The 15,367-nt window shown below is 40.9% G+C and overlaps 1 protein-coding gene across 2 annotated transcripts in view; it reads right to left on the reverse strand.

The window, feature by feature from the left end:
- Positions 1–14,752, reverse strand: part of BRAF (B-Raf proto-oncogene, serine/threonine kinase) — a 166,158-nt gene extending 151,406 nt beyond the window's left edge. Inside the window, exons 1-2 of one of the 2 annotated variants that reach the window (XM_027842280.1) lie at positions 14,630–14,714; positions 12,349–12,501 (exon numbers count right to left, since the gene is read on the reverse strand). Coding sequence is in view for 1 of the 2 variants with exons in the window: in XM_027842279.1 (XP_027698080.1) it covers positions 14,630–14,752 (123 nt within the window). In the remaining variant the exon portion in view is untranslated. Of the gene's footprint in view, positions 1–12,348; positions 12,502–14,629 lie in introns of both variants that reach the window. The other variant, XM_027842279.1, reaches the window with a different exon arrangement.
- Positions 14,753–15,367: the final 615 nt, after the last annotated feature.

A 15,367-nucleotide genomic window follows, 5' to 3' on the forward strand; every position in this document is an offset into this window, starting at 1 on the left:
CCCTCCCTCAAAAAAAAAAAAATGATTACAAGCAATATTATTAAAACTAAAAGGGGCAGCTAGGTGGTGCAGTAGATAGAGTTTTGGCCTTGGAGTCAGTAGGACCTGAGTTCAAATCCTGCCTCAGACACATGATACTTGCTGTGTGACCCTGGGCAAGTCATTTAACCTCCAACTGCCCCACCAAAACAAAAACAAAAACAAAAACCTCAAAGACAGGGATGAATTGATTCCCACCAGGTAAACAATGGTAAGCTCAATGAATCAGTAAATTTATTAGCATCTATACTTGCTTCTCTACATACTCTCTGTCTTGTTCATGCAACACCCTCTTCCTCACTTCCCATGTACCTACCTACATACTCTTTTTTGCCCACAGATTCTAAGTACGCATGAGTAGGAGTGAAATACACACATACTAAAGGCAGGGCAGGCATGTTAGAAGAACTCTGCCACACTGTCCTGTGGTTGACAGCAGAAGGATACCAGGTCACAGAAGAAACAGAGCAAAGAGAGTTGGCTCTGGAGTAAGAGGATATGGGTTCCCTTCTTGGCTCTGCCAAATGTACTTGGGTGGCATTTACTTCTCTAAGACTCAGTTTCCTTATCTCAAAATGAGGAGGTGCAGACAAGAGGATTTCTAAGGGCCTTCCTACCTCTAAGTCAGCAAAGCAATGTGCACATTCAACAAATTCTATTTAAATAAATATTTAAGTATCTACTATATACAAGGTGTATCTACTACATGTAAGGTGAGGAGTAGCATGGCTTAGTGATTAGAAAGCTTTCTCTGATCAATACTTTGTGATCCTGGGGGAAAAAAAATTACTGAACTTTTCTGTGCCCCATCCAATTCTCTAAGACTAAACTCTAGAACTGAGATCCACATGAGAAGAAATTTCCTCCTTGGGAGTGCCCTACACCAGTGGTGTCAAACTCAAATAGATTTCTACCTGCTCCACATTGACTCTGAAACCTATAAATTCACCTTATGTTGTATTGCATTTTTATTTATTTTATTTTATTAAATGTTTCTCAATTACATTTGAATCTGGTTCAGGCCACCCTCTCTTTGCAGCTGCAATGAGTTTTACACCTCTGTCCAGTGATGAGAAGAGGAAGCAGGATGGTGTGGAGATGAAGGCAATAATCATAAGATCATAGATAAGAGCTATAAGGATCCCTGGAAGCTATTCTGTCCAACCACATCATTTCAGAGATGAAGGCCCAGAAAGGTGAAGTCATTTGTCAAGGTCATACAGGTAATAAGTAGCAGAATTGGCATTCAAAACCAGATCCTTGATTCCAAATCCAGCACTGTACTACACAGCTTCCCTTTGAAAGCTGTACTTTCAAGTAGAGAATGCTGGGCTTTAATTGATTCCATAAATGTTGAAGAGACAGGTGAGTAGCAAAGATAAGGCAAAGACCTCAGAATCATTTTTTCACTTTTTCTTCTTCATTTCCTGGAGCCAGTCAGCTACCAGATCACTTTTTTTTCCTTTCCCACCCCAACCTCCATCCCCAAGTTAAGTTGCAGGTGGAAAAACCAGACCCTTCTATAACCAGTGGTGGGCAGTAAGGAATAAGCCCAGAGGGAGGGTCACCTCCCAAAACACACAACTGACCATGTCATCGGGGAGACTGGACCAGAAACAAACAATGCATCAAGCTGAGGGATGCAAGTACACCAACTAGACATGATAAGGAAGGAAATCGTGACCTCTTTGGGTTAAAAGAGCAGCTTGCAGTATGCTACATGGGACCTACCCACAGGGCCCAACAGAGAGCTACTCATGCCTCAGAGGAACTATGAGGATGCTAGGAAAGGTAGAAAAAGGCTTCCATAAAACCAAGAGCTGTGCTCTTTTTCATATGTGCTCTCTAACCTTGAGCTCACTTTCCCCTGGGCTCTGTATGTACTCAGAGAAGAGTGTTTCCCAAACTTTTGAGGAAAATGTTTTGTTTCAACTTTTCTTACTTTACAACCTTAGAAAATATCTCTAACTAAAGCTAATTAACTCTGGCTGGCTAATTGCTATCAATGGGGAGCACACTGGAGAGGAGCAAGAGTATTAAGAGAATCTACTCCCACCCTTCAAGGTTATCCCTAGATTCCTAAGGGGAGAAGTTGTGAGCCATCCCCTGAGGACCTGACCTGCCAGTCCAAGTGGGAGGTCTCCCAGAGGGAGTGCTACATGTTGCGGTCAGCTGTCTTCAACTACTTTCTGCCTTCCACTTCCTTAAGCTCATCATCATTTATCTTTAGTCTCACCTATCTTCCAATTCATCCATCTCTCTCTCCCTCTCTCTCTCTCTGTCTCCCAATCAATTCTCCCCACTCTGGCTTCTCCTGCCAGTCTTGACCCCCATGAGGTTCACCACTTTAATTGTTCACTAGTCAGAAACCTAGAATCTCTACAATCTTCCACCCCTTAACGCACACCACTATTCAGACCTGCTCATTCTCAAACCTGGGTAAACTCCAATAGTCCAATTCCTCTACTCCTATTTTTCAGGCTAAGTTACTAGAGAAATTCAGTTGGTTCACTCACTAGAAACTTATGGCATATAACCTTAGTGGCACTGCTGCTCCTTAACATTCCTTTAATCTAATCTTAATGACTGACTCTCTGATAGCCCACAGTAACAGTTACAAAATGTTTCTTCTCTCAAGCTCTCTTCAATGCCTATTACTATACTCCAACACTTAGAGCAGAACAGATTCTTTAGCCTGCTACTTTTCTATACTTACATTCTACTTCTTGTATACACAGATAAGTAAACACAAGGTAATATGAGAGGTAAAAAAAAGTAACAATTCTCTATAATTCTCATTTTACTCTCTTCCACCTTACTCTGTGTTCTAGAGGTTAGAATCTAGCCAAACCGAGCTCCTCACAGTAGCCAAATATGTCCCATATTCTGCAACTTAAAGATGCCCTCTCCACACTGGCTAATTAATTCATATTTATCCTTAAAGCCCAACTGATTCACTACTTCCTCCAAGGAGTATTTCCTTTTGATCAGCTGTCCTCCATTGATAGTGGTCTGACCCCCTCCCACACAGAGTACTTATAACTTTCTAATACACCAATAATCACAGATTATTCTGTATAATATTTGTATGCCATATTGCTCTATAAGTTTCATGATAATTGGGCCTATAATCTGATTTAAATTTTTTATCTCAGTCAGCATCTAGCATAGTGTTTCACACAAATAAATAAATAAATGTTTGTTTTCTGAATTGCTAAAATTTTGCTCTCAAAAACACATAGCATATGACATGCCACAATAATCTGGTTTCCTGATGAATATAATATGGGGGGGGAAGTGATTATGAGGTAGCAGGGAAAGATATTTAATGTTTCAACAGTGGAGTCTTGCTATTAAAACGGAATTACACTATGATTCCAAGATTTAGTTGTTTTCATATCCAAAGAACAGACCATCAATATTTGACTTTATAAATACATGCATATATGACTTAACTAAAAGGGTAAGCTCAAGAGCAAGTAGATTTATGTATCATCTGGGATACTAATAATTGACTCTGAAGGGGCAGATCACTAAGTATTTGTTAAACATCTGCTGCATGCTAAGCACTGTGATGCATACTGGGAATGCAAATATAAAAGTACAACAGTCTCTGCCCTCAAGAAGCTTACATTCTTACTCAGGAGATTAAAACACGTTCACTTATAAGTAAATGCAGGATATTATGCAAAATAATACACAGTGATTCAAGTGAGGAGGTACTAACAACTGGAAGGAATCAGAAGAGACCTCTTGAAGGTAGTTGGGGTTCCAAGAGGAAGAAATGAAGAGGGAAAGACATGGTGGTCAAGCTGTGTAAAAGCATGGAGGAGAAGATGGAATGTCATATATAGGAACAGCAATTAGGTCAGTTTGGCTAGAGTGTGGAACATGTGAGGGAGACTGATATGTAATCATCCTGGAAAACAGGCCAGAGGCAAGAACATACAGGGTTTTAAATGCCAGAGTTAATTCAGATTTTATCCTATGGGCAATGGAGAGCCACTGAAGCTTTTGAAGCCCATCCGGAACATAGTCAGATGTGAGTTCTGATACCTCAACTCTCTATACTTCCTCTCACCAGAGGACCTGGTTTTCACTTGACTAAGAGAATCCATCCTGAGCTCCCTCTCCACACCTAACTCCACACCTAAAAATCCATCCTTTCTCTTGCTCACATCTGGCTTGACTGATTGAAGGGATGATCCTTCTCCTTGTGAAGGACAACTTCTCTACTTAAGCCCTTGATCCGTCACTCTATCTAATCTCTTCATAGAGCTTACCCTTCCATCTTCAAATCTCCCCTTATCTAATATTTCATTTCCTACTAACTATAAACATAGTAACATCTATCTTAAAACAAAATTTAAAAATTCTTCATTTAAAGCTGCCACCCCCTAAAACTATCATCCTTTATTTCTTCTTCCTTTCAGAACCACAGTCCTAGAAAATTTAACTTTATTCATAGCCTTCACTTCCTTATCTCCTTGAAAGTTGAATTCCAAACCTAACATGTTTAAAACTGTTCTTTCCAACGTTACCTGTGATCTCTTTACATGTTGAATCAAATGGCCTCTCAGCACTCTTTCCTTTGAAGTTCTCTGTAGTTTATGCATTGTCTACTGCCCCCTCCTCCTAAATACTTTCTCTTCCTTTGCCTTTAGTGATGCTGCTCTCTCCTTCTCAGTCTTCTCTATGCCTTAAGCAGAGATGTCTCATAAGACTCTATCCCGAGACCTAGTCTTGTCTTGTTTGTCTCTGTATGCATATACACACATGTTGACCCCCTTGTCTGGAATACATACATACACACACACACACACCCTTCCTTTTGGTGAGCTCATCTACTACCACTGGCTCAATTATTATTTCTAAGCATATGATTTCAAAATTTCCACACATCTAATCCTATTTTCTCTCCTACATTTCTCAAATTCAACCTATCCAAAACAGAATTTATCTTAAATAAATTTCCTATAAATTCCCTCCAAAGTTCCTCCTCTTCCCTATTTCTACTGAGGGCACCACCATACCCCACCTTCAAAGCTCTCTTTGCCATATCTTTCATTCTTTTCCTTCTCTATCAGTCTCACCTCTCTACCCATATGGATACTACTTTATTCAAGGTCCTCATCACCGACACTAATAAAAATGCCTCCCAGTTAATCTCCTTGCTTCCAGTTCCTCCCCTATGCAATCGGTCCTCTGGGAAATTGCTAAGGAAATCTTCCTAATGGAAAAGACCAGTCAACAAGCAAACATTTATTAAGTTCTTACTAGATGCCAGCCACTGTGCTAAGCCCTAGGGATTTAAAAAAACAAAAAACCAGATGGTCCCTGCCCTAAAGCAGCTCACAATCTAACAGGTAATACAACATGGAAACAACTATGTAAATACAAGCTATATACAGAGGAGAGGGAAAGTAAGATCAGAAGGTACCACTAGTAGTAAGGGGAACTGGAAAGGCATTTTGCAGAAGGTATGATTTGAGCTAAATCTCGAAGAAAGACAATGAAGGAAGCCTTGACAAGGAAAACGGCCACCTCTTACCATGTTACTCCCCTCTTCAAAAACCTACAGTAGCCCCCTTCTGACTTCTAGGCTTGGCATCTCAAATCATCCACCATTCTGCTTTCAACTTACCTTTCCATATTATTTTATTTTAATACCCTTTACAAAGTCTACATTCCAGCCAAACTGATCTACTGGCTATTACCTGAAATTAGGATTCCATCTCCTACCTCTGTGCCTACATGTCTGGATGTGCCCCCAATGTCTGGATGTACTCCTTTCTCATCTCCAATTTTCAAAATTCTTATTATCCTTCAAGGTTCAACTCAGGTGCCACCTCCTCCCCCTAGAGCTGCCCATTTGTTAATGCCCTCTTTCTTACCTCAAATTATCTTGTATTTAATATTGCACATGCTGTATTTCTCAGAAGATCAAGGATAGGGGCTATTACATTTTTTGTTTCTGCATCCCTAACACAGCAGAGCATCTTGAACCCAGCAGGCCCTTAGTGTTGGCTGGATTTCCCATATATTCACCATATATAAAGGTATGTTATCCATGTGCAGAGGAAGTCTAGGTGTATGGAAGTGAAGCTGCGAAAATCATGGGTGGATGAGAACTCAAATATCTTCATTGTATGTAAAACTGCTCCCCCATCCTTTAAAAAAAAAATTCTCACTTCATCTATTCATTCCCACTAGCTATCATTCCATATCTTTTCTCCCTTTTGTGGCTAAAATCTTGAGAAAGCCATCTATAATTGATGCCTCCACTTCCCTTCTTCTTACTCCATTTTTAACTTTCTACAGTCTGGTTCCCAACTTCATCATTTAACCAAAACTGCTCTTTCCTGTTAGCAATGATCTGTTAATTGCCCAATCTGATGGCCTTTTTTTCAATCCTCATCCTTCTTGAACTCTCTGCAGTCTTTTACACTGTCAATCGCTCTATTCTCTCTAAGTTTCCAAGACACCTTTCTATCATGATTCTCCTCCTACCCATCTAACCATTCCTCAGTCTCCTTTGCTGGATCTTATCCAAGCCATGGCCATTAAACATGGATATTTCTCAGGGATCTGTCCTAAGCCCTCTTCTCTTCTACTTTCATACTATTTCACCTAGTGAAATCATCAGCTCCCATGGTTTCAATTCTCATCTCTATGCTACTGATTCTCATATCCAGTCTTAACCTGTTCCCCAGACTCTCAAACTGGATATGCCATATCTTAAACTCAACTCATTAACTTTACCCAAAAAGCCTGTGAACCTTCTGAGCTCCTCCACCCTTCTTCTGAACTTCTACATTACTGTCCTCCCAATTAGCCAAGCTCTCAACCTAGTTGTTATCCTTGTCTCTTTACTCTGTTCTCTCACCTCTCATATCTAATCTGTTATTAAGTTCCATCTATTTTACCCTTATAAACATCTCTCAAATATGCCTCCTTCTCTCCTATGATACTGTCACCATTCTTGTGCAGATCCTCCTCATCTCACACCTGGACTATTGCAACAATCTACTGGTTGGTCTTTGCCTACTACAGTTCATCCTAATCTTCCTAAAGTTCAGATCTGACCATGTCTCTGTCTGTCTGTCTGTCTCTCTCTCTCACACACACACACACACACACACACACACACACACACACACACCCACATTCAATAAACTCCATTGACTTCCTATCACTTCCAGGATCAAATACGAAATCATCTGGTGTTCCAAGCCTTTCACAACTTGGCCCTACCTTTCCTATCTTTGTAAACCTTACTCACTCCCAAGTATTATATGATCCAGTGATACAGGCCTCCTTGCTGTTCCTCCCATAGGACACTCCATCTCCAGACTCTGGTTATTTTCAGTGGCTGTTCCCTATGCCTGGAACTCTCCCTCCTCATTTCTGCCTCCTTTCTTTGCTTCTATCAAGTTTCAGCTAATATCCTATCTTCTCCAAGAAGCCTTTCCTGATTCCCCTTAATGCCAGTGCCTTCCCTCTCTTGATTATTTACAACTTATCCTACATATAGCTTGTTTGTACGCCGTTTGTGTATTGTCTCCCCCATTAGACTGTGAGCTACTTGAAAGCAGAGACTATCTATTACCTTGCTTAGAGACTATCTTTACCTTGCTGTCTTTTACACAGTGCTTAGCACTGTACCTGGCACATAGTAGGTGCTTAACAAATGCTTATTGACTGGCTCCCTTTCTGAACAAAGCTTAAGTTGTCAAAATTTAAGTTATATAGCAGTGTGGAAATCAAAGCAAGCTTATCCCAGTCCAGGATAAGTTGATCTCCTGAAATCTTATGATCATGAACAATGATCTAGGTTTGAATACTCTACACTCTTCTCATTTGCATCTCCCTTTGGAGGGTTGGATGATGTACAAAACTCCTCCCAGAGCCTTCCTTTACAGAAGGCTCAAATCTTTTCTAGTTACTCCTTTCTCCATCAGCAGCTCTGCTTGGCTTTCACTCCACAGAATAACACTTCCCCCCCCCCCCCCCCCACCCCCTTCCCCCCCCCCCCCCACCCCCTTTTTATGTACTGTGTGCCCCCCATTAGGCTCCTTGAGGGCAGGGACCATTTCTTTTTCTTTTTTGTACCCCCAACAATTAACACAGTGCTTGGCACAGAGTACACAGGTGCTTAATAAATATTTATTGAATTCAACTGAAAGGTATTTTTAGGAATCACTGGCAAACTGAACTTAAAAATCTTATCCTTTAACTGTCAATACATTTACAAACAGTAACTATCGAATAATGGCAAAAAAAATTACAGGATACTTTCATAATGAGTGGCTATAAAATTACCTTTATACTACAGATTAACAGAAATTATACTAACAAGAGCTCTCAAAAAACTCTTACTATACCCACTTATCCAAGTCACTTTAATCACTGTATTTATTTTTTCAAGCTGGACATAACAGGTTTTGCTACTGGCTTCAAAATGCAGATTTTAAAGCACAGAATTCAAGTAATAAGATTCAATATCTGGTAATAAAGAAAATAGAATATAGGTTTTAATAGCATTAAAGTATTTCTAGTGGAAATACATAGGGGATGTTATAAAAAAGAAAGTACATTGTATAAATTCTCGAGCTCAAAATAATAACTGCTACCCTAATTTTAAAGTTAACTATTCAAAAACTGATTTTTAAAAACCCCATTAAAATATTTCCTTTAAAATGGGTAAGTTATGGGGGCAACTAGATGGCACAGTGTACCAGCCCTGGGGTCAGGAGGACCTGAGTTCAAATCTGGCCTCAAGACACATAACACGAGCTGTGTGACTTGGGGCAAGTCACTTAACCCCAACTGCCTCACCATAAAAAAAAAGAAAAAAGGGTAAGTTAAACCATTAAACTATTTTAAAAAGACAACTTATGGAATGACATAAAAAGTTGGAATGGAGTAGAATGACATTCTAAAAAAATAAGACAACTTATGGAATATTAAAAAAAAAATTTCAAATAGTTTTATACTTCTGAGAAATCAAAGAAATAAAGATTATCAATCATACATAGCGATTTCAGTTATTTGTGAGATATATGCATGTTCCCATACTCCTTCCTTTCCCTCCGAAACACAAATAATTAAAATATCTCTAATGGATTATTATACTAGGGAGGCTTATGCTAGCTGGACCAACAGCTTTTTCTTTAGCAATATCTTCCCTCAAAGTGCTGTGGGTATTCAACAGCAGCATCACAAGAATGAAACTGATGCAAGCTTGGTCAGTTTCATCTCTACTTTTGTAGGGCTTCCAGAATATATAAAGCTAATTAGGTTCAAAGCAGTTTACACATTATATACAGAGGGCATCCCCAGGGCCTACCAAGATGGAATGTGAAACCGACTACGCATCAATTTCACTCTGTAGGCATAATCTTGGTGTGGGGGAGGGAGGATAATAGTAATAATAATAATAATAATAATAATAATAACAATAATAATAATAAATCTTAGGATAGAAGGTGGTGACCAAAAATAATCTCAGAGGGTAGAGGGGAGAAAAATAATTGCTTAATTTCAGGGTGGAGACTGTACTACAAGCTTCTTTTGGCGACCAAGCTAATTAAGTATGATAGTAAATTAGGTTGGTAGCAAAAAAACCAGGACAAAACAAAACAAAAAGCCCTTAGAAATAAAGCTACCTCCCAGAAAAATTAACCCAGCCACCAAATGTCTAAAGGAGATAAGAATGACTCTACTTTTAGTTGCTATACTAATATTAAGCTATCTAAAATACTGTTACTATGCAAATAACTACTTTAACCTTAGTACAAAGGGATTTATTTCTTACGGCTCCCAAACAGGTTCATCTATCTTGAACTGAGGACACCTTCTAACAGATTGATTCTACCTGAACAAAACGAACTAATTCGGGGTAAGATAGGTAGAGAGGCTGGGATAAGTCATTTAAGACTATTTACATTTAGATAGATGGCACTTATATGATAATAATCCCATTAAGGAAGTCAAACAACTCACTTTATTGTCATCACTTTTATCAAAGGTGAAATAACATTAAGACCTTTAAACACATGTAGGCTGTCAGAAAAGGAGTACAAGTTCACTAATCAAACAGCAATACATAGTAACAAACAAAACAGCCACTCTACCAGAGACTAGGAAAAAACAATTTATGTAAAACGTTACATTTTTAACTACTATTATCACAATTTTAACATTAAAGTTTACATAGCCAATTAGGATAACACCCAGAGAATATGAAAAGATTAAATGTCACCTAAAACATCGAATGTTCCAGAAGACAAAAATTTACATCTGAAAGTCTTAGGACAAGGGAGGAAGAGGTAAAGGTTCCAATTTACACTTGAGCAATAAGTTAAATTTCAAGACAGAGAAAAGGCTATGCTCCTCCCATACCCAGGAAATTCCAGTAATAGATGTCAAAGAAGAAAAGGCATCTAGCTAGCACCTTCTGGTTTTAGGAAAGGGAGAGAGAATCACATCCCTCCTGAGCAGCTCCCTCTTCCCAAGAGACTCTAAAAAGGTAGGCTGCCTTTGAGGGCCAACCAAGCAGAATGCTTATTTCAATGCCCATTTTTTCTCCACAATTTCTCTTCAGATGTTGATGTTTTGATATGGAATCATCACTGAAATAAAAAAAAATAATTATAGAGACAACACTGAGAACCTTTAGGGAGTAGTTCCCACCAAAGAGAGGGGATGGATACAAAAAAGAATTCTGAAAACACTGACAACAAATGTAAAAAGTCTGATGTCAGTCGCTTTCCTATTGTGATAAAGAAGAGGAGGTAGAGAACAGTGAGTTGATTAATATGGAATTTGGGAGTCCCAGGGCACAAAATTCAAAAGCTTTATGCAAATAGATATTCAAAAAGTTATTTTTTTCCTGTATAAATACAAGGTATAAAAGGAACACTGCCATACAGTAAAAAAGCTTCATTTTATTTATGAAGATTTTTGTTTACTTGTCTTAATAGAAGCCTTTTCCCCTATAAAAGGAACTCATATCCAAAGAATTCATTAACTGAAGTCATTACATTGCCTAAGTATACCTGCTCTCTTGACATCTCCACCTCCACATGCTCACAGCAAAACTCATTCTTTTTGCTCTAAACTCATCCCTCTGCTATATTCCTATGGAAGACTCTCTCATCCTTCCAGTAGCCCAGGTTTCCAACCTTGGAATTGTCCTGGACTCTTCTTTCTCACAATCCTCACTCTAGGTCAAACCCTCATTACCTCACACCTAGACCACTGCAACAATCTCCTTATTGGTTTTCCCATCTTTCCTCTCTCCAATTCATCTTTTACACAGCTACCACCTAAAAATGACCACCTCACAGATCCCTGTTCAAGAAATTTGACTTGACTCCACATCATCGAGGATAAAACACAAAATTATGCAGTATTTAAGGCCCATCACAAGCTGGATCTAAGGAATTTTTTTTTCCAACTGATTTGACATCACTCCTTCTTGAGGACTCTATGATCTTGCCAAACTGGCCTATTTCTGTTGCTGTAAACAACATCCCCTCTCTCCCTCCCCACGTCTCAGAAACCCTCCTTGTGGTCAAGGCTCAGCTCAACTGCCACTTCCTACAAGAGGCCTTTCCTGATTTTCTCCAGATGTCAGTGCTCTACCTCTCTGAAATTAATTTGTATTTACTCGTATATCTTTTGTATATACTTTACTGTGTACATATTTCCCCCCCAACAGAACATAAGCTCTGTAGGGGTAGGGACTGTTCTGTTTTGGGTTTCTTATCCTCTATCACATAGTAAGTACTATTTTAATAAATGCTTATTGAAGATTAGAGATGATTGAGGAGAACAATAAAAATAACACTGACATTATATGACTGCTATCTTGATACCAGGACAGGTGGGGTGAAATTAACTTTGGGACTAAACAGGAGGAAGGCTCAAAAGTAAATGTCTCATATCAAAAGCCAACTAATTGCTAATTGTGCTAAGAAAGCATACTGGTACAGTAGTTCTTCTAAAAAAGATATGCTTTGGTTATATTCCACAAATCTGAATTACTTTCTTGTTCAAAACTCAAAATGTGAAATTATGTTTACAAATAAGAGTACTTGGTTTGTTCATCCCTTATTTCTTCTCTGTATAAAACTCTTCATTACATACATGGAACATTTTTCTTTGCTGAATCTGTTCTGATAATAATTCATAAAAGGATGATAGGATAGCCAAGTTCTCAACTGGACTTTAGTGCATTTTGGTTTTTCATTTTTTACTAATATTAATTTTGACAGAAAAGTAATTTACTTGAGGGGAAATTACCTTCTTCAATGCTGACAACTACTGTATATTCAAAAGTTATAGTATTCAGAACATTTATAACAAAGGGAACAAATTCCACATCATTTCCAATCGATAACAACTGAATCCCAAGGTCCAAAAACACAGAAAAACTACTTCTCCATGAGAGTGATTCTACAACAGAAAAAGAAAAAAAAATAACGTAAATTTTTCAGGGGTTGAGAATGAACTCATTATTGAATCATATAAACTAGGCTTAAAATCAGATAGTCTGTTAAGGTAACACCTTGACAAGTTAATTGATCGGATAATTGTAAAATTAAAAAGGTTGCTGATTGTAACAATGTTGCAATCAAACCTTTGGGGCTCCTCAGTTGCATAATAAGTCTTCATTTATTTGTATAGTCTTTCTTTCTAGCTTACTAACTTTGAAGTAAGGATACCTAGAAGCACCTGTGCCATCAGACAGAGACACATCCAACTTAGGGAAAAAACAGACAGCTTGCCCCTACTATTAAACCATTAAAAACAATGTCTCCTAAAAATAAATTTCCATGTCAACTGAACAAAGCTGTTTATAAATAAGAAGGCATGTGGAGGTGTGAGGAAGATAAGAGGAAGCCTCATCAAGCAGCAAAAGCAGGAAACTAAGCAGAATGAATGAAACCTGGGACAAATGAAACATGAAAGTATAAGCTGGAAATGAGGAATGGTTAAGTTTTATAGGTGTAAAGAAGTTAGAAGAAATTAACAGGAATAGCACAGGAAACTAAGTTGAAAGGAAATGGGGACCTCAGTAGAAGTGGTAACTGAAAATGGGTGTAATTTTGCCAGGAGAGATTTAGGCTAGGTCATAGGACAGAGGTGGTAATATGATGACCAACAACAGAATTGGGTTCAAGGTAATAAAGTGTGAAAACAGAACGGTAGGTTATCAAATCAGATAATGAAGAAAGCAGATCGCATGAATTTCAAGGTAAAGCAATACAGCATTAAATACAGACTTGAAGTTATGAGGAAGGAAAGACAAGAAGTTATTAAAGTAAGGAAAGACAAGCAAAAGCAACAGCCTAACCTTACTACCCACTTAATCACTGTAAAACAACTTATATATCAGGTATTACCTTATTTTTAACATACAATAAATTATAACAAAATAATAAATATAATTTGAGAATGGGACAAGAATACTAATTCTTATTTAAAAAGGCAAGGGAGAGAAGTAAAGGAGAGAGAAGACAGAAGTGAAAACATTAAAAAAAAATACGACGAGGAAGAAATAAATGTTAAGAATGAGAGGGGGGAAATAGGTGTGAAATAATACACAGGATTCAACTGTGGGAAATGGTCCAACACGGGGAAATAGAGGGTTAGTGCTGTGGAAACTTTGTGGGATTTCAATAACTTTAGAGACAATAGTCAAAGGTGTCCAAAGAAATTTGAGAAAATAAAGGAGGTAGCACACAATGTGAGAGAGCCAAGGAATGAAGTATGAAGCCTCAGTGGGAATTTGGCAAAAGGAAAAGAACAGAGTAGCCATCGAAGAAAAACTGAGGGAGGTGAAGGGGGGGCAGGTCATAACACTGGGGACGGAGGGGAAGAGTGGAGTAAGGATGTCAGTGACATGGTGTTTACAAAAATAAAGAGTGGGGTTGGTTGGTCTGAGATGGGAGGACAGAAGGATCCTTGGGCTTCAAGGATGGTCAGCAAAAGAGAGAAACAGAAAACCCAGTCTTCGTTGGCTGGGAAACAATCTCCAAACACTCTGGGAGGCAGGGGGAGAGAGGAGGGCAGCCTGAGCCGCCCGGTAGAAGGCCCCCAACCTCCTCCTCCTCCTCACCACCCCCACCCACATACACATGCCCTAGCAGACACAGGCCACTCGGGCGAACGGGATGGCGGGGGGTGTCCCCCCCTTCTCCTTCGCAACATCCCCAACACACACTGGGGGAAAAACACGGGGGGGGCCGAGTAAGGGGGACGTGGGTCTGGGGACGGCGGCGGGTCGTGACCTTCCAGGGCCAAATCTGGGCGCAATTCCTTCTCCCCAACTTCTGCTGTCCCCCACATCCCCCCGGCCCGGGCCGGGGCCAAGGGGAGCCCTGTCCCCGGGGGGCCTCCGGGTGTTTACGTGTTGAAGGGCTGCGCGTGCGCGTGCGCGCGTAGGGGGGGGTCTCTCATCATGGGGGGGAGCAGATGAGGGGCCGTCTTCATTAGCGCCCCTTCCCCCCCAATCTGCGGTCGAGGTGGGGGGAGGCCGGCGCTCGCCTGCCCAGCAGCCCGGCCCGCAGTCTTCACTCACCTCCTCGGGGATGGCCGGCTCGGCGGAGGACGCCGAGCTGGCGCCAGCCTCGGGATCCATGTCCCCGTTGAAGAGAGCGGGGCCCTGCTCCGCGCCGCCGCCGCCGCCGCTCAGCGCCGCCATCTTGTAACCAAGAGCTGGAGCCCGAGCGACCGCGGCTGGGCGGGGAGGAGGAGGGGTAACGGTGGGGGAAGGGGGAGGGGGAAAGAGAGGAGGGCGGGGGCAGGGTCTGGCTGGGGGGGGGCGAAGCGAGTGTGTATGATTCTGTGAGTGTGTGTGTGCGCGCGCGCGCGCGCAACCTTGAGGGCGGGAGGGAGGAGCCCGGATGGGAGAGGGAAGGAAAAGCTAAAAGGAAGGGAGCCCGGAGCGGGGCGGGGGAGGAGGTGAGAGCCCCTACTGTGGCGTCACCATCGTGACGTCACCTGAAGGGAGCTGCATGGTGTCACTCGAGAGCCCCTCCCTTTGTCGTCACGGGAGGGCATGGCCACGCCCACTTCGGTCCGCGCGCCGCCCCCAACCCCAAGCGTGGGGTCGACCTGCTGTCGGTGGCTGCTGCATCCGCGCCGCCTCTCTTCTCTTTTAAGCTGCTCCTCTTTTTCCGTCGGCTCCCCTCCTGGAGAGTGTAGGGTTGCGGTTCTGATGGACCGATGGGGTTTTGGACGGGGAGGGACAGCCCCATCTCCCTGGCTAATCTCCTTGCAACATAGAAGCCCGAGTAAGAATACGCGAAACATTTGC

The sequence above is a fragment of the Vombatus ursinus genome, unplaced genomic scaffold (assembly GCF_900497805.2).
Source record: "Vombatus ursinus unplaced genomic scaffold, bare-nosed wombat genome assembly UNPS02014870.1, whole genome shotgun sequence".
Taxonomy (NCBI): Eukaryota; Metazoa; Chordata; class Mammalia; order Diprotodontia; family Vombatidae; genus Vombatus; species Vombatus ursinus.